Raw genomic sequence first — 27,873 nt, forward strand, 5'->3', positions numbered from 1 at the left:
ATATTTACATGGCAGAAAAATCTAATGTAAATGATTAATACAAATGTCACACTTCCAGGAGGAAAGAAAAGGAGGGGAAGAATGAATCTATGACAAATAAAAGCAGTTAGAAAACATCTTATACTTACGATAATGACAAGTAGCTCCCATGTAACCAGTATTGGTACAGTTACAGTAGAAGCTGTTCCAGGACTGTGAACATTCCCCACCATGTTCACAGTAATTAGGCAAGCATCTAAAATGAGAAACAAAGAGCATTCTCACTCTCTTTTCCCTTCTCTTACTTGGCACTTATATTTATTAGTAGAAGCAAAATCATGAAAAAGAAATATAACAATGTATATTAAGATACTCTTCAGTCTTTTTGAAGAAGATATCTTTAACCCTACTAGAAAAATAAGATATTTTCTCTTCAGCTTTCCCCCTGTTCTTAGTACCTATCAGAAAGATACTAATTATGCAATAAACTTGTGAAAATATAACTAATTAAAATATAAGATGCATAGTCATCACTTTTTGCCCATCAACTATCTTCAATGCAATATAGATTGATAAATGAATGAAATATTAACATGCTGATAGACCACTGGAAAATTAAAATAAACAAGAGCAAATATTTGAACCAGAATGTGAATATATTTTTAATGAAGAAATAATATTAATAAAATCTTCATATGACAATTATGTTATTTTTTATTTATTTATTTATTTGCATTGTCTGCTTCTTGCCATGGATACAAACTATAGAAAAATCTATTTTTTCGGAATAACAACTAATTGCTACAAATGTCATTACTGTTGTATATTTATTATTTATTTATTCTAAGAGAAAAAATTCCCAGGGCCACTCTTTTTTATATACACATATATAGCTATTTCTTTATAGACTCATGGAATGCTTTGGATTGGAACAGACCTTAAAGATAATCTAATTCCCCCCTGCCCCCACCATGAGAAGGGGCACCTCTCACTATAGAAGGTTGCTCAAAACCCCATCCAACCTCGCCTTAAATACTTCCAGGGGCGGGGCACCCACAACTTCTCTGGGCAACCTGTTCCAGTGCCTCATCACCACCACAGTAACAAATTTCTTCCTAATATCTAATCTAAATCTACGCTCTTTTAGTGTAAAACCATTACTCCCTGTCTTAACACTACACCCCCTGCTATTCTGGTGTGCGTTTGTTTGTTTGTTTATACAACACCCTGCTGCCAAGACACCAAAAGCAGTAACTCCTGATAGGAAATCATGTTTCTGTGCAAGGGTGGATGTAATTATAACAGATTCATCTGATACTCCCTCTTCAGAGATTAAATGTGCTAACTTTGTAAGGCATTTAGAATGACATTTTGGCCTATTAATTTAAAGTTATCTTATCATTTGTTTATGCATAATTAGTAGTTATTAAACCAATATATACAAAGGACCTGAGAGAAAGGATATTAAACAGAAATATATTAAGAGAATTATTTGCATGCCCAAGAGGAATATGAACAATGAAGCAATATAAAGATATTAGACAATGAAAAGGCTAAATGAAGAAGGCATGTGAGAGTCATCATATTAGAAACATACGAGAAGGAATTAGAAAGTTTCTGGAACTAAGGAAAAAAAATAAATACAGAAAAGGTTGGGAGTTTTTGCTTGTTTAAAAATAACAGGATAATATATGAAAATGAATAATTAATCATCTGTCAATAAAGACTAAACGTAAAGAACACTGTATGCTGAATGTTTATACATGAAAGATACAGAATGTAGTCAATATAGTTATTTTCAGTTTATCATTACATCTAATTTCAGATCACTATTTAAGCAGTAATTTTCATTTGTATTCATGCACTTTATATGTGTAAAACATTCACATTTGTTGGTCCACTTTTTCTGCTATAAAAGCTATCAGTAACTCCAGTATTTGGGCGGTGTTTCAATATTTTGACTTGAAAATGTAAAGATTCTTATAATGAGTCAAGGATAAATAAGCTGTTTGCTTGCCTTCAGCTCTGGGGAAAGTTTCTGCCATTTGGAGCGTACTGGCAAAAACACTGAGTACATGAAAAACTAAAGACATGCAGAAATCATTATAGTGAGAGAATATTGTCTCAAAATTATAGGGTGCAAAAAAATGATAAGGCTATTGAAAACTGTTAATATGTGCAAGAAATTTTAAAGGTGACAGACGAGAAGGAGAATACATGTTATCAGCTGGGTTTATGGTGAGATGTAGAAATAGTTTGGTAAAGAGAAACATGAATTTTGTTCCAGATAATGAGCTACAGACAGCAAAGGCAATGGGACTTGTGAAGAAACTGGAAAGAAACACTTTCTCCCCAGGCAGGCTAGTACAAGACCAGGAATACTTCTAAAAAATGGTTTATTTTGAAATAATAGATGATGTACATAACAAAATTGATGAAAATAAATTGATTTAACTTCTACTTTGCTAACGTAGGAAGGCATATGATAATCATTGTGAGATTTGAAATTCAAAAATAAAAGGATTAATATTGTGTCAGAAAGCTAATGAAAATGCTGTGGAAAAGAGTTTGGGAAGTTTAAGTGGTATAAACAAGCCCAAACAACAGCAACAAGAAAATATTGCTATGTTTTTGACACACACACACAAAAACAAACAAAAACAAAGAAATAAACAAACAAAACCCAACTATCTTATAAGAAAGGCTATATATATGTCTAAAACCATTGGTGCAGTATTTAAAAGCAACAAAAAGTTAAAAGGGTAGGCTAAAATTCTAAATAAACTTGCACTACTGTAGTGGTTTTACTCAGCTAGGCAGCCTAAGTCCATCACACTTTCTCACTCCCCTTCCTCAAAGGGAAAATATGAAGGAAAGTGGTCAAGTGTTGAGATAAGAATAGATCACTCAACAGTTATCATCATGGGAAGAAAAAAAAAAAAAAAAAAAGCAAAACAGAGCATTGGGGGATTAATAAAATTATTACCTATTACTTACAAGCTAGAGCAGTGAGAAACTCAAACAAACTACAAATACCTCCCCGCCCCATCCACCCTCTTCTACCTCCTTCCACCAAGTGTCACAGGGGAATGGGGGCTGTGGTCAGTCCTTAACACTTCATCTCTGATGTTCTTCACAGTCATTCTATGTCCCTACTCCAGCATGAAGTCCCTCCCACGGGATGCCACCCTTCCTGAACTGAGCCTGAGGGGACTTCTCACAGGCAGCAGCTCTTCAAAAACTTCTCTAAATATGGGTCCGTACCACGGGGCCCATCCGTCAGGAGTAAACTGCTCCAGCATGGGTCCCTCACGAGCAGCAGCTCCCCCCAGAACCCCTGCTCCTGCATGGGCTCCTCTCCACGGGCTGCAGCTCTGGCCTGGGGCCTGCTCCTGCAGGGGCTCTCCATGGGCCGCAGACTCCTCCAGGCCACATCCACAGGCTCCACCGGGGGCTCCTCCACGGGCTGCAGCATGGAGATCTGCTCCACGTGGGACCCATGGGCTGCAGGGGGACAGCCTGCCCCACCATGGGTCTCTCCACAGGCTGCAGGGGAACTTCTGCTCAAGCACTTGGAGAACCTCCTGCACCCTCTGCTCATACTTTCTTGTCTGCTGGGTTGTTTCTCACTCCTCACTCTCTCAGCTGCTGTTGGTCAGCATTTTTTCCCTTTCTTAAATTTGCTCTCACAGAGGCACAACCAACATCGCTTATTGGACAGTGGTGGGTCCCTTTGGAGCCAGCTGAAACTGGCCCTTATCTAACATGGGGTAGCTTCTGGACTCTTCTTACACAGGCCACCCCTGCAGCCCCTCACTACCAAAACCTTGCCTTGTAAACACAATACAACTGCTCAGTGCAAATGCCATGCCATCTGGAACACTGTAAATAATTCTGTATTTCTGTGTGCTAGGATCCACTAACTTTATACATATACATCACAACCTTTTTCTTTTTCTTTTTCTTTTTTTTTTTTTAAAACCAACATATGGTACATGCTTTACTATGTACCAGAATATGTAAAGCATACCACCTTCTCTGAATTTGTTTGGTAAGATGTCTCCGTATTTATGGAGGAAGTGATTGTTCACAAATCACAGCTCTGAGTTTAGCATTTTGAGTGCTCCTTAGTTATATACATACAGATTCACATATCTATGTTAAAAAGAGAGAGTAGTCAGTACCAATTATACTATCAGTCGATTTCTTGATATTTTCTATTCCAAATCTTGTTTAGATCTACATTTAAGTGTTCAACTAAAGAATATCCATTGCATTCTTTAAACCTGACTCTGCTCCTCATTCTTACTACTAACAACAACAACAAACAACAAAACTCCACATAATGAAAGCGAAGTAGGAAGTTCAATTCCAGAGTGTTATAATACAGCAATATGGTGCTTTAGAAGCTAGAAGAAAGTGGGAAGTGTTACAAAGGCTATTAGAAAGGAGAAGGAGAGGGTGAAATAAGTGAAAAATGAGAAAATTAATCAAAAGACTGTAGGGTAAGGGAAAGTTGAGAAGAAACATATGCTATATTCCAAATAGAAGTCTCTAACAGGTTATATGTACTTATCCTCTGCTTCCTCCACACTGAACTCCAGCAAATTCCTTCCACTTGTTCTATTTCGGAGAAGGTGTGTAGACTTTCCTGCTTCCAAAGGGAGCCATTTCAACTGGTCATTCTTAAAAAAAATACCCTCTCACACTAGTTACAATTAGTTCTGACCTGAGCATAAAATAAAGATTGCTCGCTCATTGTGAGGATGTTTCCACTATGTTTCTGCATGGGTAGAATATAGGAAGAGCAATAATTTGTAAAGAACATAGGATTTCAAATGAAGAATGGGATTTCAAATGTCACAGAAAGAGATTTGTGTCTACCGTGTTACAAAACAAAAATTTAAAATATTAAAAATTAGCCAGAAACATCAAATACTTTTAACCTCAGATATTGTAAAGTTATTTGCAGTGCAGCAAAACATTCTGTTTGCTTTTCTATGTATACTTAAATTCTTCTATACTTTTGAATGTTTGTGAAAGAAGCATGCAATTTTGTAAGCATTTTGTTCCTGGTCACGAGGTCAGTATTTGAAACAATAACAAAAAAATCAAATATGTAAATAAATATATATATAATTTTCTTACCTGTCTATAATGCCACATAAATCTATCTGAAGGTCGCTGAAGTTGCCAAAATATTTTGCTGAACTGAGTTCATATCCACTGCTTTGTTGCCAATAGAAATGAGTTGCATACATCCTTGAAAGCCACCAAATGAGCTTTTACATTCAGAATTGTTTTCACTGTTTGGGCAGCCTGAAAGAAGCATAAATCCTGGAGCTGAAAAAAATACTTTAATGAAAATATTATATATATAGCAGAATTTGGTATTTTTCAGGTGTAGCAAATTTTCTGGCCAGGTTTATCCAGAAACACTTCTGATTTGTCATGTCTGTGCAAGAGTAAAGAAATATGGCTGTTCAATCTTACTTTTAATAATATGTGCAAGTCATTGCTACAGGGTACAGGATAACCCAAACAGCAGTTCCAAAACAATTAAGGGAATCAAGATGTGAACAGGTTCACCAAATGATCTTAGTCACAAAATGTTGGGTTAAAATACAGGCTGACTGTGATCTGGACAAGTTTCGAGTCATAACTGAAGTCAGAGAAAATGAGCTACGAAGTACAAGGGTTTTTCTTTATCAAACTATCCAGAATATTTCTGAAAAATGAAGACAATTTCTAGATGTTTGTAATCCATGAACCAACTGGGAAAGATGCTTTATTGAAAACTGCTGCTCCTAGACAAGTTAAAAAATGAAGATGTGAACATCAAGGCTAGTCTTTGTTGCATCAAACATGAGACTGTGGAGTTTAAGATTCAGAGACAAGAGAGTGAGAAAACAAACAAACAAACACAGAAGTACAGCTATGGATTTCAGAAGAGACCATGTTGGTTTGTTCAGGGACATGTTTTGAGGATCAAATGACAAGGGCCTAGGGCCTCAGGAATTGAAGAATTGCCTGAGACCGTTTTTCTTCAGTCTTGACTGGTAAAGACTAAACCTCAGACTTCCCTTGTCCCAGCAAAGTATGAGGTAGAGAAGTAGTAGCCACAGAAGAGGAAAAAAAAGAGTTTAAGAAGTATCTGAGAGCACTGGAAGAGCTAGCCAATATCATCGCAACATCCAATGTTGTCACTGTTAAATTATTATCATTTTAATCCTTAAAATATTTTGGTAGTTAGGTGGGCTTCTTGATGACTGGAAAAGGCAGATGTTACACTCCCCTTCAAGAAGGCCAAGAAGTAGGGCCCAGAGAGCCAGGGACTAGTCAGCCTTTCCTCACTACCTGGGAAGTTCATGGAGCAAATCCTCTTATACACTATGTGGCGTACAAAAAGGTAATTAGGGACAGCTGACGTGGATTATACCTTGACTTTAGCAAAACCATTGGCAGTTTTCTGCAGTTTCCATATCATTGGATTGATGAGATGTCAGTGGGATAAGTGGACAATCAATGATGAAAGGCTAGCTGATGTTCAGTGGTCTTTCAGGGATCAGTCCTGGGAACTATGCTGTTTAACGTCTTCACTAACATTAGGGAAGACAGGACAGAGTGCACTCTCAGAATGCTTGTGACTGATACTAAGTTGGGGGAAAGGGTCAATATGCTGGAGGGCAAGGCTGCAACTGGGCAGGCAGGAGAAAAGGGGTGACAGGAATACCATGAAGTTTAGCAAGAACAAGTACAAGGTGTTTCTTCTGGGATAAAATAAGCCCATGCAACAGTGCAGGCTACTGCCTAGGAGGCAGATCCACAGAGAAAGTCTTGGTGTCCTGATGGACAACAGATGCACCAAGAGACATGAATGTGCATTTATGGCACAGAAGGGTAATGGAATTAACAAAAGTAGTGCCAGCAAGTCTAGACAAGTGGTCTTTCCCTGTCTTTGGTGACTGTGAGACCACATCTGGAGTGCCATGTCCAGTTCTGGACTTCCCAATAAACAAAATACATTGACATCCTTGTGTGAGGTCACAAGTATGGTCAAGGGAGCTGAATGGACAGGATGTATTTTAAGATGCTGAGAGAGCTGGGTCTGACCAGTCTTAAGGAGGAAAGGTAAAGATATCTGAGAAGGAGATGCAGGGAAGGAGACAGCCTCTTTCCGGAAGTCTACAGTGATTAGAGGAGAGGTAAAAGACAACAAACAGAAATGGCAAATTCAAATCACATATCAGCAAAAATAAATTTATACTTTTTAACCATGAAGGTGTTCAATACAGGAACAAGTTAGGGAGATTTCCATCTTTGGAGGTGTATAATCTGTACATCCTGATCTAATCAGATTGGTTTTGAGCAGGAGACTGGACTAGGCAACCTCTGGAATTCCTGTCTATGATTGACATTCTGAAAGTATGTAATACAGTAATTTGTATATTATTTTACTGATAATGATCCTGAAATGCAATTTACTTATTACCAGCTAAATAAACAGTATTAATAAAAGCTGATTTGGTTTAAACCATATCAATTGAGAAGTTTTTCCCTATGACAGCTGAACACTGTATGACAAAATATGCCTGAATATTTTTATCTTTGTCTGTCTTCCAAAGGTCAATATTTATTCTGGAGCAAGGGCCGTATTTGATCTTAATCAAACAATACTACTTTTTGTTTTACAATATTCAGAAAGTTTCTTGTTCCATGATGTTAGGAAGCAGAGACTGTTAAGATACTTTTCTGTGTCACAGAGCAAATGGGTATTTTCTGAAGTCCTGCAAAGAATGTGCATAGATTTATTTTTCCAGGAAGCAAAATGATAATGGAAACTGGTATATATATTCAAAGGAATATGCAAAAACAAAAATAAAATTGATATATTTTTAAGAAGTATATAATAGAAAATGAACTAAATGACATAAAATAAGTAAATAAATTCTCAGTGTCTTTTTCGCTGGTGAGGTACCAAACTGTTCAAAACTGTTATTACCTTTCTAAAGGAAAATGTATATTAACTACTTTGCATATTGCTGTAAGAATAACAAATCTGTGGATTTGCTGAAATCTAAACAGGAACAGCACAACCTTACAGTATCACAAACATTTTGATAAATCAATTAGAGGTCTTAAACAAATTCTCTATAGCATTATATAATAAAATGTTAAAAACAAACAAACAAACAAAAAAATCTGTCATTTGTGGTAAAAAAAAAAAAAAAAACCGACATTCATTTGAGAGTGAAAGACTTCCAGGGGAGTCCATACCAAAAAATAAAATAAAATAAAATAAAATAAAATAAAATAAAATAAATAAAATAAAATAAATATTTAAAAAGGTGAATGCAGAAAAAGTTTACATCTCTAACTTCTCTGTTCAACAAGATTTTGCCTCAGATTTTTCTTATTATCTGTCTTTTTAAAATGTTTTCTTCTAGTTCTGTTAGAGAAAAGTCAGCGCATAATGACTATTACTGAAAGTGAGATTCCTTATTATTATGGGCCAAAGATTAATAACAGAAGGAAATAGTTTAATAATTAAATTTACTCCATGTGCTTATTGCAAATTTAAATAATATCTTTTTTCCTTATAGTTGCAAAGTCGTTATTCCACGAACTGAGAGCTGTCGTATATTCTTGACTAGGAGTTATGCTGACATAATTCTAAATTACCTTCATGTTTATCACACATTTCCTCAGCTAAACTTCTGCATTTTTTTTGCGTATTCTGTATTCTTTATAACAAGTAAAATGACCATTTTGTCCCCAGGGCATCTCTTCTGGAAGACTCTTATTCATATTTAAACAACCAGCATACAGAAAAATGGTAAATATTTTTATAAACTTGGAAATGCACTGTATGCATTTTGATGGTAGAATATGGCAATGTTCCCTGCAACGTTCACTGGTGTATTCAGAAATGTGGGAACCTGGACCTATGTAGAAATAAAAATCTACAAAATATTTTCTTGCTATTCAACGTCCATATTCTGTATCTTTCTCTGATTATCAACCAGTTCAGGACGTATCTTTACTAGAGAAGGCTAGATACCAGACCTGAAAAATCCACAGATGGTCTGGTAACAATTCCTAGATTTACTTTCTGCTTGTGAGCATTTTTCTTTTCTTTCTCCAAGGTAACCAATCTGTGGACAATGACTTGGTCCAGATGCATTTAGTGTTTTATACATATTCTGACTTTTATTTATCTATTTGTTTATTTATTTATTTATTTATAATTACAATATTTAAATATTTTTTTATTTTATTAATTTTATATTAATTTAATCAATTTATTTATTTTTTATTTAATTTTATTATAATTATTATTAAATAAATACAATAAATAAACATTATAAAAATAAATAAATATAAATAAATGTAAATAGAATAAATATTATAATTGATTAAAATTAAATTTAATTTAAATTAATTAATTAAATAAATTGATTAATTTAATTTAATTTTTATATTAATTTTATATTAATTTTATTATTTTTATTTATTTTTATAATAAGATTTAAGGTAGTGTTAAATAATGTATTCAGATTCTGTCTAATGTTGTTGTCTAATGTTCTGTCTAATGTTGCTATTATGCACTCCATTCCTAACTTATCTAGGTTTATGACAACCTGCAAAATTATATCAATTAACATATTAATGACAAAATCATTTGATGACTTTCTGCTTAAAAAGAAGATCACAGAATCATAGAGTCATACAATCATTAAGGTTGGAAAAGACCTCCAAGATCATCTGGTCCAACCATCACCCTACTACCGATATCACCCACTAAACCATGTCCCTAAGTGCCACTTCCAAACTTTCCTTAAACACCCTCGGAGATGGTGACTCCACCACCTTCCTGGGCAACCCGTTCCAGTGCCTCACTACTCTTTCTGAGAAGAAATGTCTCCTAATTTCTAATCTAAACCTCCCCTGGTGCAACTTGAGGCCATTTCCTCTAGTTCTATCACTAGTTATCTGTGAGAAGAGGCTGACCCCCAGCTCCCCACGACTTTCTTTCAGGAAGTTATAGAGAGCAATATGGTTTCCCCTGAGCCTTCTCTTCTCCAGACTAAAAAACCCCAGTTCCCTCATCCACTCCTCTTAGGACTTGTGTTCCAGGCCCTTCACCAGCTTTGTAGCCCTTCTCTGGACATCCTCCAGGGCCTCAAGGTCCTTCTTGTATTGAGGGGCCCAAAACTGAACACAGTACTTGAGGTGCAGCCTCACCAGAGCAGAGTACAAGGGGACGACCACCTTCCTGGTCCTTCTGGGTATACTAATCCTGGCACAAGCCAGGATGCTGTTGGCCTTCTTGGCCACCTGGGCACACTGCCAGCTCATGTTCAGAGCTCTAGTGAAACTAGGACACCTATAAGCTTTTAGAGAGAAGTTACATTCTCCAAACATAATATTGTTGTGCTACTGTGGTCAAAAACATTATTTTTTTTTCAGTAGAGGATATTTGCACAAGTAAACATGCACTTCAGGTGAAGTCTTGAAGTCAGCCCAGTGGAAGATTCTCAGAAAATATAGTAATAATCTCCCCCCCACCCCCCCCCCCAAAAAAAAAAAAAAAAAAAAAAAAAAAAAAAGGGAGACTTAGCAACACAATGGCTGCATAACAAAAGAGACTTGTGTACCTATTTGATTGATATTTGATTGATTGTCAGCCATGCTAAGTTTAATTATCAGGACACGATACTAGAAAACTATGTTCTAGAAATTGACAAAGGATTTAGGGTGTTAATTTATTCTACTTAGCATGATAAAATTTTTAAGAAATGTGAACCCAAAAATATCATAGCAGTTCCTGAGAAACCTGTACTCTAAGAGATATCTGAGTTAGACAACAAAGGCTTGAAGCAAGCCAGATCATTCTTGCTGTTTGATTAGCTATGTCTGCAAAAATTTACATTTAACTGTGATATTGCCAGCATAAATAAGCAACATATTTTACCTCCAAAGTAGAATGTGTCTGCTGAATAAATTTGCAGAGATATGGAGGAATGAGCAGATGAGGTCATATCGTTGTCCACTATTAAGGTGATACGATTTCTTTTGGCAGAGAAGAATACAGAATGCCATTGACCATTATTTAATCCAGCACCTAGGAGGGAAACAAAAAGCAAAATGAAGGACAGACACCCATTATTTGTTATATTATCTGGATGTTATAAATTAGAAAAGAGAAGAGACCAGTACAGTAGCAATCATAGCCAAAATAACAACTCCAGGAGATAATGAAAGGGGAGGAAAAAAAAAAAAAAAGAAAAAAAAAAAAAAAGGCAGAGACTTTGTCTGTTCCCTTGCTTCACTTCTGATTTAAATAAAAAAAAAAAAAAAAAAAAGTATTTTAGTGAATAAGCTTTACCATTATAATGCTCCTAATTATCAGTAACATATATATTTAATGTAGGGACTATGAAAAGTATCCTCTCAATCTGAGGAGGTTATCACCACGGCATTTTTGTGATGGTTGATACAGTGTTTAACACATAATACACATTTTTATTGCACTGTCACAAGTTATTTCTTCATCTTTTAAAATCAAAGGTAGTCATTACATTACAATGCAGAAAAATAACTGTATTCTGTAGATGTAAAAAGCTTCATCAAGCATCATGTCAATGTCAATTTTTTTATTTTTATTTTATTTTCAGTTCCTCTTAGAAATATATTGGAAAACATGGAAAATATATCGGAAATAAATGGGTAAATTTGGTGGCTACTTTCTCGGCGTCTAGCCTCTAACACCAATTTACAATACCTCTGTCTGTGTAAGTGTAATGAGCAATGAAGCAATATACCCAAAGCAGTTATCCTGGAACACGCCTGCATATATAGATTTAAATACATTTTATTCTAGGCAGCACATAAACACTTACTATCTTTACATAAGTGGTATAAGTCAATTATGTCCTTGAGTGGTTTTAGAACTATAATACTTCTTTGAGAGAACTACAAAGAATACAGCCTTTGAGTTATTTAAAGTTTTTTCTTGACTGCAATGTCTCAGGTTTGTGATGTGATTTCCCTCTTGAAATTTCATGTATTTTTATAGTACTCTCTAGAATTTGCTCTATATTCTAGAAATAAATATTCTGATAGTTAACAGATTTGTTCAAACAGAAGGAAAAGAAGCAAAATGTAAAAGCGACAGGGTTCAAACAACTAAATTGCATTATAACTAGGACTCATATATTCCAAACTAGCATAGTCTAAACACGAAAGTTCAGCATACAATTAAGAGATAAATCTTAGAATTACTTCTAAACTCAAATAAAATATCATTTAGAAACTGTCTGTAATATATTAAATACAATATTAGATATATGCACCATTTACATGACTTGTTTCCTTACTTCAACTGGTATATTTGTCAGGGACTACACAAGAAGAAATCTTATCCTCTAATAATAGTAACTTTTGCTTTATGCCCAGTTTACGTGGAATTATATAAAAACTATGGCACATAGATTACCTCTGTGTTGCACTTCAAGCAACCATTCCCTCTTCTAATATAATCACAGAAAGCACAGGACCATAGTCACAGATTTTCTGATAACGTTTTGGCAATTAATTTTGTTTGCAATCTGTTATGAGAAGTGTCATTTGAGGGTACTAGCAGGTGCAGTATATTTACAATCAGGGTAAAGAAAAGGGCAGGGCAGGGCAGGGCAAGGCAAGGCAAGGCAAGGCAAGGCAAGCAAGGCAAGGCAAGGCAAGGCAAGGCAAGGCAAGGCAAGGCAAGGCAAGGCAAGGCAAGGGAGCATTAAGTGTACCAAGTGGAGCCTGACTCTTTTCAGTGGGGCCTCATGAAGGCAGAATTAAGGGGAAAAATCACCTCCCTTGCCCTGCTGGTCATGTTTCTTTTCATACAACCCAGGATGCAGTTGGCTTTGTGGGCTGCAAGCACACATTTCTGGCTCACGTGGAGCTTCTCATCAACTAACACCTCCAGTTCCTCTCCTCAGGGCTGTTTTCAGTCTATTCTCCACCCAACCTGTATTTGTTATTGGGATTGCCCTGGCCCAGACGTACAACCTTGTACTTGGCCTTGTTGAACTTCATGAGGTTCACACACACCCATCTCAAGCCTGGCCAGGTCCCTCTGGATGGCATCCCTTCCTTCCAGTATGTCAGCCTCACCACACAGCTTGGTGTCATCTGCAAAGCTGCTGAGGGTGCACTCAATGTCACTGTCCATGTCACCAACAAAGATGTTAAATAGTACCAGTCCCAATACTGACCCCTGAGAAACACCACTCATAATTGAATTTCACTTGCATATTGGGCTGTTGATTGGAACTCTCTGAGTGTGATCATCCAGCCAGTTCCTTGCCCACCAAGTGGTCCATCCATCAAATCCATGTCTCTCCAATTTAGAGACGAGGATATCATGGCAGACAGTTTCAAACGCTTTGCACCGGTCCAGATAGATCATGTCAGTTGCTCTTCCCCCACCCACCAATGCTGTAACCCCATCATAGAAGGGCACCAGATTTGTCAGGCACGATCTCTCTTTAGTGAAGCCAGGTTGGCTGTCTCCAGTCACCTCCTTATTTTCCATATTCCTTAGCCTAGTTTCCATGAGGATCTGCTCTATGGTGTTGCTGGGCACAGAGGTGAGACTGACTGGTCTGCAGTTCCCTTTGTCTTCATTTTTTCCCTTTTTAAAAGTGGGGACTATATTTCCCCTCTTACAGTGAGTGAGAACTTCACCAGACTTCCACTGCTTCTCAGATATGATGGATAGTGGCTTAGCAACTACATCTACTGGTTCCCTTTTCCCGCAGATGTCATCAGGTCCCATGGAGTTTTATACCTTTAGGTTCCTTAGATAGTCTTGAAACCGATCTTCTCCTATACTGTATGTGGTTCATCATTCTTCTAGTCCCTGCCTTTGCCTTCTGGGCTTGGGCTAAGTGGCTAGAGCTCTTGCCAATGAAGACTGATGCAAAAATTCATTGAGTAACTCAGCCTTCTCCATATTGTGGGTAACCAATTCTCCTGCTTCCCTCTGGAGATGGCCAACAATTTCCCTAGACTTCCTTTTATCACTGATGTACCTATAGAAACCTTTATCTTTTCCCCTTGATGTCCCTGGACAAATTTAATTCTAATAGGGCTTTAGCCTATTAGAAGCTCTATTTAGATTTGCTAACCTGAACCCTGTCTGCACAGACAATTTCTCTGTATTTGTCCCAGGATATTTGTCCTTGCTTCCACCCTCTGTAGACCTCATTTTTCCGCTTCAGTTTGGCCAGGAGCTCCTTGTTCATCCATGCATCCTGGCATTTTTGCCTGACTTTGTCCTTTTTGGGATGCATTACTCCTGGTCTTGGAGAATATGACCCTTGATATTAATTATCTATCCTGGGCTCCTCTTCCCTTCAGGGCTTTGCCCTATGGTGCTCTACCAAGCAGATCCCTGAAGAAGGGAAAGTCTGCTCTTCTGAAGTCCAGGATAGCGAGCTTGCTGTGCTACCTCCTCACTGCCCTCAGGATCCTAAATTGCACCATTTCATGGTTACTGTAGCCTAGGTTGCCCTTGAGTTTCACATTTCCTACCAATCCCTTCTTGTTGGTGAGAACGAGGTCTGGCATAGCACTTCTCCTCACTGACTTCTCTATCAGTTGGAGAAGGAAGTTATCAACAATGCATTCCAGGAACTTCTGGATTGCCTACGCCCTTCAGTGCTGTCCCTCCAGCAGATATTGGGGTGGTTGAAAGACCAGGGCTTGTGAATTCGAGGTTTCTTCTATCTGTATAGAAGGGCCTCATCTGCTTGGTCTTCCTGATCAATGTTAGAATAGGTAAGAGAATGTCCTACCATAAGGGAGATTGCACTAATACTTAAGTAGAAAAATCACATGGTTGCTGGAAAATCAGTTGTAAGACTTGCATTTTTTGTTATGTATTCTGTAGCTCATTATAGGGATGTAGTAAATGATTGGGGTACAGCAGAGTAGGGCAGGGAAGCGGGGTGGGTGGATGGGGTGTATTTTATCTCTTTCATCCAGGCTGGTATGAATAAAGATACCAAGATGTCCATTAAGGATACTATATGTCCATCTAGCTCAAAGAAGGGTTAAGAGTCTAAAAGTGCCTTAAGTTAGATCTGGGATTAGAGAACCATATCATGAGAGCACAAAACACTCCTGAGAAAACTGCTTATCGTAGCCTTGGAATTGAGAACCTTGATTAAGTTCATTTTTGAGTGAAGGTATGGAGTTATATCAATGGTGGCAAACAAGAGACTGCTAACATATCTATTCCACCTGAAAGTTGTACATCCTGGTGGTTTAGCAGGAGTTTTAAAAAGTTTTTGCAGAAAAAAAATAAGGAAAAAATAATAACAATTTATACTTTCAATGTGTAATAATGTAACTATTAAACAATATATCTATTTATTTACATTAGTAGTACCTCCATCATTTTAATGTATCATTTTAATGTCTGTGAAAGATCTTGCTGAACAGTAACTTCCAAATTTAGGAACATATATACAAAAAGTTGACGTATATAGCTTATTGGGAGATCAGGTAGTTTAGAGAAACTATATTTAGAGTCTAGAGAAACTATATTTAGAGTTTAGATTAGTCCAAAGTATAACCTCCAAATGCAATGATTGTTAACATCATTTAATTAAAATCTGTGATGAAATAAAGCTTCACAGAAAGACAGGGTCATGTGGAGAAACTGAGTAATAACTTCTCAAACATTTACACATATTTTAATTCAAATTGGTCACATTAATGTGTGTTCTTCTTCCTTCTTACTTTTTTTTTTTTTTTAAATCTATGTTATTTCTTTGTGAATATTGATGACCAACAAGTAAAAAAAGGCAACAAAGATATTAAGCTATGATTCTATAAAATAACTTATTATAGCTTAATCATTCATTAATTAATATGCTGTTCTCCTCTTCTTGATATGGCTGAAGAGATCTTTGAAGAACTGTGCACAAAGAAATGTGCTCTGATTTAATTATCAAATTTTGCATGTGTGTGAAAGACAGGTCATAAGACTGGTCGTAGGAGAAAAAAACTGTCCAGCCATCCATAATTTAATTACTCAGTCTTTAGATGTAGGCTTGATTTGCTTCAGTGAGTGTAGCAACAATAAGCACTTCAGAAACTCAAGAAAAAGTCCTATATATGGTTTTGTTAGATAACTTCTTTCTTAGAAGAGAATAAGTTGGTTTTCTTTTTTCTTTTTCTTTCCTTTTTTTTCTTTTTTTTTTTTTTTTCAGTGTTTTGCCCTCATAAAGTCAGACACAATTCCTCCTGCTAAATATCGTGAAAAGTAAGCTTATTATAGAATAATAACATTAAATTCTATTTCAGCACAGATTATCAAGATTTATTGTGGGGTGTTTCAGCTAATATGTTATATATTGTATTGCAACTTTGAATAATTTGCTCTGTGTACAAGTCTATAGATGTTAAAAGTGCCACCACCTTCAACAGGTCTGTTAAAATGACGCTGCATGACCACAGTTTCTTTAACATATATCATCTAATTGAACTGCAATTGAAATAGCTTCTAAAAGACAAATTTATCACTGTTAACTTCACACCAGTGACATTCTTGCTAAGGAATCGACATTTTAAAATGATGAGCCTGAGGAAGCTACTTGTCATGAAAATGAAACTCTTTGTGCATCAGTTATTTTTGATTACAACAAATATCAAGGCTGATCTTAGTGTTACACACAGAAAAAAAAAAAAAGTATTTAAGTAAATTTTAACATTATTCATGGTCATTACTGGTCTTTTCCTGAATTAAAATAATCAACAGTTTAAAATTTTATGTTTAATCATTACGTGTCTGTAGAGACATAATAAGCACCGGAATTGTGTTAAACTTTTTTTTTTTTTTTCCTTCAAAAGAATTATCATTTTGTACCAAGAACTGAAGTAAGGAACCAACCTATAATAATAATATTAATATTAATATTAACAACAACAACAACAACAACAACAACAACAACAACAATAATAATAATAATAATAATAGCAAGGACCTAAGATTTAGGAAGTCTCAACTTAAAATCCTGTTGTCTCTTTGCTCTGCTTGCCTCTGCATTTTGTTCTTTATCTACTTCATACTGCCAAGGACATTATTCGTGATAAGTGATTTTTCTTGATTGCTGATTATTGATTTTGTGAATACTTTGTTCTCTTTTACATAGATTTTTTTCAGTGCTGTGGGATTCAAAAAGGATTGGGGAAAAATAAATTTTAGCGATAATTTGATTATTTGTTTATCTGTTACTTATTTTAGTAATAGCTTAATTTACATACTGTATTCATTATTGTTCAAGACAAACTAGAACTTTGTTCATGCAAAATCCACACCAATCCCAGAGATATTTTCCTATCTTTAAATATTCTTTGGAATTCTATGTATCCATCTCAACTCTAGTCTCACCTTTCCTGTGTAAGAACTCATTCTGGCACTACTATTTTACCCCTGTATAACAAAGAGGCAAAATTCAGTTTGTTTACAAAAAGAATAAGAAACTCCATGCATCACAGCTGGAATTCTGAGCAGAGTATACTGCTGACAAAACAATGTTAGGTGAAGGTATTGATATTATCATATGGTGATGGTACTGCTTCTCTCCATTTTTTGAAGGAGTCATGGAAGATGAAGACTTTGTCAGCTGACACTGTCCTGCTCTCACATTGCTTGAAACATACTGTGCCAGCAGTCTTCCTGTTCTTACATCAAGCACTTAGCAGCACGTGAAAACTGAGGAGCCTCTTGGTAGAACAGGTGGTCTCCTTGCTCCTAACCTCAGTTGCTGGGAAAACAAACAAAGAAACCTGAAACTGAAAGCTGGGAGCTTCTCAAGATCCCAGATGGACAACTTTCTAACATGACTTAGCATCTTACTATATTTTCCTCATGTCATTATCCTTATACTTTAGTTTTCCAGTGGGGAAATATGTCAGAACGAGACTAGAAGGTATTGCTCTCTGGAAATCTCAGCTCCACCCTGAAGGATATTTTGCAAAACACACTATTAAGAACAGATGATCTAATCTCAATTCAGTGATTAACTACAAAAAAATGAACCTTTGGTTCTCAATTATTGAGCCTCCTCAACTTCTTCATTCATTTTTCTCGTTACTATAGATCTTTTTCTTAATATAGACTCAGGCCTGCCTCAGCTTCCTGGAACACAACCTGGTGTTTGGCAAGTTTTCTATATGTAGGTAATAGAAAGTTCTGTAATTGAGACTTCTAGGTAATAACAAACAAAATATATGTACTAATATTTAAATTTATACAAAAATGAGTTACTTGATACCTTGTAAATGCACTGACAAATAGCTTCATAGAGTAAGAAATTAACTTGATTATATTTCACAACTGGAAAACTTGCATCATACATTTCTTAGATTATACACATGAGCTGTAAATATCATATACCCAAATTAAGGACTCAACTCACAGCCTGTGTTATTGCAAGTAATTTTTACTCAAATAATCACTGAGAAAAAAAAAAAATCATATAAAAATAAACCAACAACCATATAAGCGTATACAAATTGCTAAGAAAATAAAGAAGTCAAAAAAAAATTGGGATTATAAATTTGCAAGCTAAGTCAATGACACAGGTGTTAGTTAGCATGGTTCTTTTTTTTTTTTTCTTTTTTTTTTTTTTCTGCACAATAATGTTTTGTATTGTTTTGTTTTGTTGTTTTTCCTTCATTTCTATTACCTGCACTAATGTCACTCAAGGCTTTGCCTGGCTTATGAAGATTGATTTTAACTTTCCCATCACTCAGATATAACAGGAAACCACCTGAGGACCGATGTACTTTACTAGATAACAGAAGTCCCTCTTTGTTCCAGGTGCGAAATTGGAAACTGATGGAAACTTCTTCTTGGCCCGAAGTGCCAGGCAGTGCCAGGTAACTCCTGGAGCTCAGAAATGTAACAGGAATTACATGTGGCTCTAAACACAAGAAAGATATGTTGCCCTAGAAATAAATGAAACAAGAATGGAATTAGGAACATTTGGGTAAAACCCGTCATGAGAACTTTTGCATGAACACTACATAGTTTCAAAAGATTTGGCATAAAAGTTAACACTCTTGAATGTCTTAGTCTAAAACCAAGTACAAATCTGTAAGAAAATCACCAGTTTGAGAAATGTTTACCTGATTCTTTGGAAGAACAGACATATCTGCCCAAGCAAAGAGTGGTAAAAACCTTTGAGTGAACGATGTAAGATCCTAAATTAGGTGATTGAACGATACTTCAGTAGTTAAACAGAGCCACTTTGAGTTTATTTTAGCTCTGCCACAAGAAGCATTAGGATCTTGACAAATTTCTGAATGTCAGATAAAATCCCACAGAATGCTAGGTTTTGTATAAATATTTATACAATCCTGAATGCTTGTATGCAGAGAAAAATTCTGGGCTGGGCCAGTGTTTATGGCAGTGTTAAATCTGAGAGAGAAAAAAAAAAGTATTCTGGACCAAGTAGCAGTCATTCTGATTCAATGCAACTAGAGATGTTTACTGAGCTCAGTATTATTTTCAGAAATAATCAGTGAAAATTGCTCATATAAATTCTTACTACTTGTAAATATGAAACATGCACTTTATAAAAAAGAAGATACCTTATTTTATCTATTTATTTATTTATTTTCCAGTGGGCCCACATGGATCAGATTACGATTAATATTTAATTATCTAACCTTTATTTTGTACTTGACTGTTCCTGAAATCACTGGTTCCTAGGTGCTTAAATAAATCTGAGGGTGAGTTCATTGACTCTGAGCTTTAGCTGTATCTGCAGTTGTACTAACTGATATAAATAAGAAAAGTGATATATTTTTTGAGTCTGATATTAAAGTATGTTAATATTTTATGACTCCTGATAGTGATAAAACATGTACTTTGATCTAATGGCTTGCCATCATTTGAAATATAGCTAAGTAGTTCTGTACAGATGATAACTAAAACAAACTTTTTAGAATTTAAAGCACACTTAACAACTTTTCAACACAAAGAGCTTTTAAACTTTTAAAGGCACATAAAATTTTGACCTTATAGGATAAAACTATAAAATCAATCTAAGAAAAAAATCTCACTTGCCCCTGGCATGGCAAGGCATTAAAGTTTACCTGTTTTCTTTTCCTTCAAGGAAAATATAAAGATGAATAAAGGCTCTGTTTTATAAACTCATCTGTAGAGAGATGAATAGTTGACTGAACAGACTCAGTAAAAAGGAAGTCATCAGATTAAGAAACTGCATCAAATGTTAAAAGATTTCCATCTGCAGATTCGCCCTCCTCATTATTTGGACAGTTGCCTGATAGACCAGCAGAGTGGCTGTTGAGTACGGATTCTGTAGTAACACAGATACTTTCTGGCACATTTACTTTATAAAACATCTAAATAGATTTGAAAGTAGCACAACAGTTCAGTCATCTGAGATGAAAACAATGAAATTTCTTGCCAACAATTTCATAGCTTCACATTCTCTAGTCCACGGAGAGCCTCCCCAACGTCTATCATCATCATGGACAGGATACTGTACAGCTGTACAGAGGTATCAATTTAGCTAATTATGGAGTGCTTCAATGAAGTTCAGAAAAGAAGAGATTTACATCCCAACATCCTTTTTTTTTTTTTTTTTTTTTTTTTTTTTTTTTTTCTGGGACAGAGAAATATTGGTAACATTTCCTATTTAGTTATTTATTTTGAACTGATACTTTCCATCATAACTCTTCTTTTGCTGGTTGTTAAATAAATGAATAAATAAGTAGTGAAAACAGAGATTGTCCCTGAATGTTCCAAATAAGGAAAAGAAACAAAGGACAAAACAATTTTTTTGTTTGTTTATTTCTTTAGTAGAAAACTTTCTGTAGCAGAAGAAATTTTGTTAATTATTGAAATGGTAGGGATTTGTCTACTACAGCTGTCGGCTGTGTCACAACAAATGTATTAAACCCAACAACCTAAATTACAGCTCTTCAAAGAACGGTATAAATTGACAAGCAGAACTTATCTATCAAATTACAATGCTCTAAAGAAAACAGAATGGAACAGCATCCTCAGCAATAGAAAGCTTTAAAAATGTACTGGTGGTGTTTTTACTTGTCAGGTACAGAAGTGAAAGACAGTGTTTAGAAGAGTTTAGGTACATCTTGTATAGCTGACTGTTTCTTGTACATGTAAAACAGAGATATATCATACAAGTTTGAGATACCATACACACCTAAATATTAGCTAGAGATCTGAAGAATAAAATGTATCCTGCATTATCTACTGGATGAATATCTACAATAGCAGAGATAAAACATTCCAATTAGGTGATTAATAGATTTTTCTTTAATTGAACAACAAGGATTTTATTAGAACTGTATATCAACATGTTGAATAGGGAAGTGGCTGTTTGTGGTTTTTTTTTTTTTAATTATTATTATTATTTATTTTATTTTATTTTATTTTATTTTATTTTACTTATTTATTCTTTTTTGAACTATGAATCTCTTACCACGAAGGAGATTTGAGATCTATGCCTCCTGGCCAGGTCAATAATGCTCACTCCATTATAATAAATATTCTCAAAACACCCATGAAAATTCCTGCGTGACAATGCCCCTGATTTTCCAGGCACTGGGATCCCTCCAAAGCTGAGCTTAGAAAGAGAAGAGAAATCAATAATACTATTAAGTAATTTTCTAATGAAAGAAGTTACTAATAATGTAAGAGAAGAAGTCAAAGATTGTCCAATACTGAATCCACTACTTCATGACTATTTATTTGTATGACATCTGTGTATTAAAAGAACAGACTAACAAGAATAGGGTTATATCAAGTTTATACATATGCAATATGTATATATATATATATATATATAATCAAGTTATACATGTGCCTTATATATATATATATATACATATATATATACATATATATATATATCCTTCCTCTTTACCGCAACTTCGTATAGAGAATTATCATTTTTAAGGGTCCATTACAGCTGCAAAATAAGGGAGAAGAAGGACAAGGTCTAGTGTGTACAGACACATCTGGACAATGCTAAAAGGGAGAACAGAATTTTCCAGCTTCTTTAGTAAATTTGAAGCTGACCTCTCCACTACGTGTAAATCATAACTACCATAACACAAAACCAGGGCACATCAATTAAATTAGTCTGGGGTAGATTAAAAACAAAACAAAGGTAATGTTTCGCTCTCAGAATGGTTAGTTAAGCTGTGCAATTCTTTGTTGTGATGCTGTAGGTTTAGCTAAGTTCAGAAATGCATTGCAAGATTTGATAAAAAATAAAAATCCATTGCAAGTTATTAAGTGCAAAAATATCAGTATGTCTCAGTAAATCCCCAAGACAGAAAGTGTTAGAAAGCAGTGTATTATTTTAGAAAAGCACTGCCAGAAAGGTGACTTCACATGTTCTCTGGTCTATGTTTTCACACTTGGGCACTATTAGAAATAGGATATTAGTAAAGTGAACTTTTGAACTCACTCATTTCAAAGCAATTCCATTTGGCATTCAGAATGATTGTAGGAAAGATCAGTTGAAGCTAATTATCTTTTCATTCTGAAATTTCACTTAATGTTTACAATCATTTTATATATAAAGAATGAGATATGTCATGGCATAAGCATCATTAAATTATTACATTGAGAAATGTTGATAGTAAGAAATGCAATTCTAAATACATCTTTTCATAGTCTTTTGGAAGTTTTCTGTTTTTTTCCAGTTTTTGCTTTCCTTTCTACCTTGTACTGGAAGAGAGGAAGGATGAGTTTGTAATATTGGTAAAATGGATATATTAGCCACTTAGTTGAAATTAACAAGCATATTTATTTATTTAGGTGTGATCCTCAAAGTCTTAGCATTGTGGCTTAGACTCAGAAATTTTAAACAAAATTATAACTTCAGTCTTGTGAATGATATTCTTGAGATGGGATACTGCAGATATGGAACAGCATGAAATCTTTCTCTTAACTGCTTAAGACCTTGAATAGGGAGAAAAAAATAATTTAGATCTGCAGGCTCAAATGATACTCTATCATCATATCCTCCAGCAAACAGGACGGGGCAAACATCATGCATCCCATCTTCAAATTACAGACTGAAATAGTGGTTCCATATGGTTTCCCACAGGTGGGAAACTATCACAGCAAATTACATATACTCTTTTTCATCATTCTACTATTTGCGTAAACTAGATTTCTTTCATAATACTTTTGCTGGATTTAACAGGAATTTAAGTTTTATCCCAAGCATTTGTGATACGGGTTTGTACTGACTTTTTGTAATTTTCATCAAGCCATGAATAATAACTTTGAGCTAGGGCTAATTGCTTTTATTAAAGAGTAATATTTTTAAAGTAAAAATAATAAATACATTTATTTAAATTGTGTTTACAAATTGTTTAACACATTTTCAGTGGTACTGAAATAGAATATTTAAGAAAAAATGAATTCTGAGATGAAAAAGTTGGTCTATTAAAAACTTTCAGTTGCAGCTCCAGCAAAATATTAATAATTTAAGAATGCCTCTCTTTGGTTCATTCCAAAGCAGATAATCCCTGAAGTCTCAACCATTAAAACTTCCCTAAGCTCTATCCCCTTTGCTTTTTGTTGTTGTTGTTGTTGCATTTATATAACAAAGTTAATAAATATAATAAAGGAAGGATAATTTTCACACCTCATAATCAAGATCCAAATAATTGAATTCTCCTTTGGCATGAAAATGATAATTGTGTTTATCCACTGTAAAGTTTACTTGATTGTTAAAGTGCTCAATGAGAACAGAATGCCAATGTTGATCATCCAAAAGACTGCCCAGGGTAATATTAATTTGGGTATTAGATGAATGAGTTTTATCATCACCTTGAGAGAAGAAAAATAAGAAACTATTAATTCCATATAAAAATATAAATATTCAAATATATACTGCTAATTTATCATATACTATATATTTAAATCTGCTTAGTGAAATAAAATAAGTTTTAGTCAAATAATATGTAATAACTATATTATATATATATATTAACTTTATGAGACTGTAGCTGTTACCTAAATTAATAAGAAGGGACAGCTTTCCTTTAAGTAATTCCAGGGTGATGTGGTCTCCATTCTGTCCTTCTCTGTGGAGGAGAATTCCATCACTTTGCATTGTCTTAAACTTCAGAGAAATCACGTCTTTCAGTGTACTCATGAGTTTTTGATTAAATGTGTAAATTAGACAACTTTTCCCATCAAAACCAACCACCTCGGACCCTAGAAGTAAAGAAATGAAAGATAATGTATAATGCTATGTCTATAAAAGGAACAGTTGTGGATTATTTCAATACAATATGAAGTCGCACTAATACTGTCAGATTTACCTCTGCCCAGTAGAGTGTAGCTGGTTTCTACTGTTCCTGTTCTTGCCTAAATGTTAAGACTGGCCTGTTCTAATTATGTCATTGTCACTTAATAATAATAAAGCAAGGTAAACAGAAGAGATTCTGGTTTGTCTTCCAGTGTAATACTAACTTCATAGGCTGAAAGGTCTTCTTTTTCTTTGAGCCATGAAGTACTTCGACCATTTTTTCTCTGACTGTATTCTTAGAGGGAAAATCTCCATTAATTTATCTACAATTAATTCAAATTAATCAAATAATAAATAAAGAAATAAAGGAAAATCCAAAGTCCATTACATTACATTACATTACAGTGATATTCAGGGCCCTCATGGCAGGGTGTAGATTTAATCTGCTATTAAAATCAGTCTGGATAGCTGTAAAGCAGTTTAAAATACTATGGCATACTATTGTAGAAACAGAAATATTTTGATCTGAAGGTTTGTTAGTTATGAGTAGGGCCTGGTTCTCTTCATCAAATGGTATTTTACTGACATGTTAAATAAATTATGTTTGATTAAGCTGAATTACAACTTTGAACCTGGAACACGTTTACAATTACTTTGTATCACCAATTTTCTAGTATGGGCATAAGATCATAGAATCAAAGAACGGCTGAGGTTGACAGGTACCTCTGGAGATCATCTCATCCAAATTCCTCACTCAGTTACAGGTGTTTTCTCAGGGCCATTTCCAGTCAGGTTTCAAAAATTTCCGAGGATGGCTGTAAGGATGCACAGCCACTCCACATTGGCAACCAACGCCAGCATTCAACCTTTATCACAGTAAAAAAAAAAAACTTCTTTTTATGTCTAAGCAGAACTTGTTGCATTTCACTTTATGCCCATTTGCTTCTACTGCTGTCATTGGCACCGTTGGAAAGATCCTGAATCTGTCCTGTTAGATATTTATGCACAGAGGTAAGACCCCTCTGTGTACCTTCTCATTTCCATTCCCAGCTTCCTCATCCTCTACTCATATCACAGACACTCCAGTACCTTAGTCATACTTGTAGTCTTTTCCTGGATTTGCTCCCATATGTCCATGTTTTTCTTACAGTGGGCATTCCAGAACAGGACCCAGTGCTCCATATGTATCTCATCATCAGGACTGTGTAGAGGGCAAGGATCACCTTCTTTGACCTGTTGTTGACACTCTTCCTAAAACAATCCACAATGGTGTTGTCCTTATGAACTGCAAAGGCATGTTGCTGGCTCATGGTCAACTTTGTGTCAAGACCCTATGTCTTTCTTTGTAAAGCTACAGTCAGATTCTACTGTGTTCTCATAAACCCTTGCTGGGGTTATTCCTCCAATGAAGATAATTGCATTTTGCATTGTTAAACTGCATGAGATTCCTGTCAGCCATCTACAGGCAGAGGCTTGTTCATGTCCCCCTAAATGGCAGCACTACCCATGACGTCTCAATCACTTCTCCAAATGTTTATTTGCTGAGGGTACCTTCTGACTCATTATCTACATCAATACTGAAGATGTAAGAGTACTGTAACCAGTATCAACCAGATATACCATAAATGGATACGTGAATGTGAAGAGCTTGACTGTGTGGCACTGATTACAATACCATCAGTGACAGAATTTGACGGACAGTTTTCAGTCCGCCTCTTTGTCCACTTAAATAGACTATACCTATCAGTTGGCTATTCTTGTAACAATGTCAAAACTCTTGCTAAACTCAATATAAGCAACATCAAATACTCCCCCTAACTCACCAAACTGCTTATTTAACTGGAAAAGGCGTGTTTGGTTAGGCATGATTTCCCCTTTATTTCCTTTCCATGGTGAATAGTCCCAGTAATCTTCTTGTCCTTCACATGTTTGGAAAACATTTCATGGAATCATAGAATCATAGAATGACTTGGGACATCATAGATCATATAGTTCTAACCCCACTGCCATGGGCACAGATGCCACCCACTAGATGAGGTTGCCCAGGCCTCATCCAGCCTAGTCTTGAACATCTCCACGGATGGGGCATCCATAACCTGTCTGGGCAACCTGTTCCAGTGACACCACCATCTGAGTGAAGAATTTCCTCCTAATCTTTCATTTAAATCTCTCCTTTTTTAGTTTAAAACCATTCCTCCTTGTCCTATCATTATCTACCTGGGTAAAGAGCCCTTCTCCATCTTTTTTATAAGTCCCCTTTAAGTATTGAAAGGTCACAATGAGGTTCCCCCCGGAGCCTTCTCTTCTGCAGGGTGTACAGGCCCAGCTCTCCCAGCGTTTCTACATAGGAGAGGTGCTCCAGCCCCTAGATCATCTTCATGGTCGTCCTCTGGACCCGTTCTAACAGATCCACATCCTTCTTGCGTTGGGGGCTCCAGACCTGGACACAGCACTCCAAGTAGGACCTCACAAGGGAAAAGTAGAGGGGGACAATCACCTCCCTTGACCTGCTGGCCACTTCTCTTTTGATGCAGCCCAAGATGCAGTTGGCCTTCTGGTCTGCAAGTACACACTGTTAGCTTATGTCAAGCTTTTTGTCCACTAGAAATCCCAACCTTTTCTCTGCATGTCTGCTCTCAATGAGTTCTTCATGTCCGGGATTGCCCCAACCCAGGTGTAGCACCTTGCACTTGGACTTGATGAACCTCATGCGTTTCACATGCACCCACTTCTGCAGCCTGTACAAATCCCTTTGAATGGCATCTCTTCATTCTTTGGTATCAACCACACCACTCAGCTTGGAGTCATCTGCAAACTTGCTGAAGGGGCACTTAATCCTATTGTCTATGTCACTGATGAAGACAGTGAAAAACACCGGTCTCAAGACAGACCCCTGAGAGACAAAATTCATCATCATCCTCCACCTGGACATAGAACCATTGACCACTACTCTCTGGGTGTGGCCATCAAGACAATTCTTATCCACTGGATTGTCCACCCAACAAATCCATATCTTTCCAATTTAGAGATTAGGATGTTGTGTGGGACCATGTCAAAGGCTTTACAAAAGTCCAAGTAGATGACATCAGTCGGTCTTGCCTTGTCGACTGATGCAGCTACTCTGTCGTAGAAGGCCACCAGATTGGTCAGGCATGATTTGCCCTTGGTGAAGTCATGCTGGCTGTCTCGGATCACCTCCTTCTCCTGGATGTGCCTTAACATTGCCTCCAGAAGGATCGGTTCCATGATCTTGCCAAGCACAGAGGTGAGGCTCACTGGTCTGTAGTTTGATGGGTCTTCCTTTCTACCCTTTTTAAAAATGGGAGTGATATTTCTCTTTTCCCATCACCAGGGACTTTCCCTGACTGCCATGATTTTTAAAATATGATGGAGAGTGTCTTGGCGACTAAGTCAGCCAGTTCTCTCAGGACCATGGGATGCATATCATCAGGGCCCATAGACTTGTAGTTAGTAAGTTGCTTCAGGAGGTCCTGAACTTGCTCTTTGCTTACAGTGGGAGGGACTCTGCTCCCCCTGCCCCTGCCTAGAGGTTTGG

At 36.0% G+C, this 27,873-nt stretch overlaps 1 protein-coding gene across 1 annotated transcript in view; it reads right to left on the minus strand.

The window, feature by feature from the left end:
- LOC121062876 (contactin-associated protein-like 4) overlaps positions 1-27,873 on the minus strand; it is an 87,903-nt gene that overhangs the window by 48,511 nt on the left and 11,519 nt on the right. The window contains 8 exon segments of the mRNA XM_040543162.1: positions 129-235; positions 5,128-5,179; positions 5,182-5,298; positions 10,955-11,104; positions 18,735-18,996; positions 21,525-21,668; positions 23,709-23,893; positions 24,080-24,283. Coding sequence (XP_040399096.1) covers positions 129-235; positions 5,128-5,179; positions 5,182-5,298; positions 10,955-11,104; positions 18,735-18,996; positions 21,525-21,668; positions 23,709-23,893; positions 24,080-24,283 — 1,221 coding nt within the window.

This window comes from Cygnus olor (genome assembly GCF_009769625.2).
Source record: "Cygnus olor isolate bCygOlo1 chromosome Z unlocalized genomic scaffold, bCygOlo1.pri.v2 SUPER_ZH, whole genome shotgun sequence".
NCBI lineage: Eukaryota > Metazoa > Chordata > Aves > Anseriformes > Anatidae > Cygnus > Cygnus olor.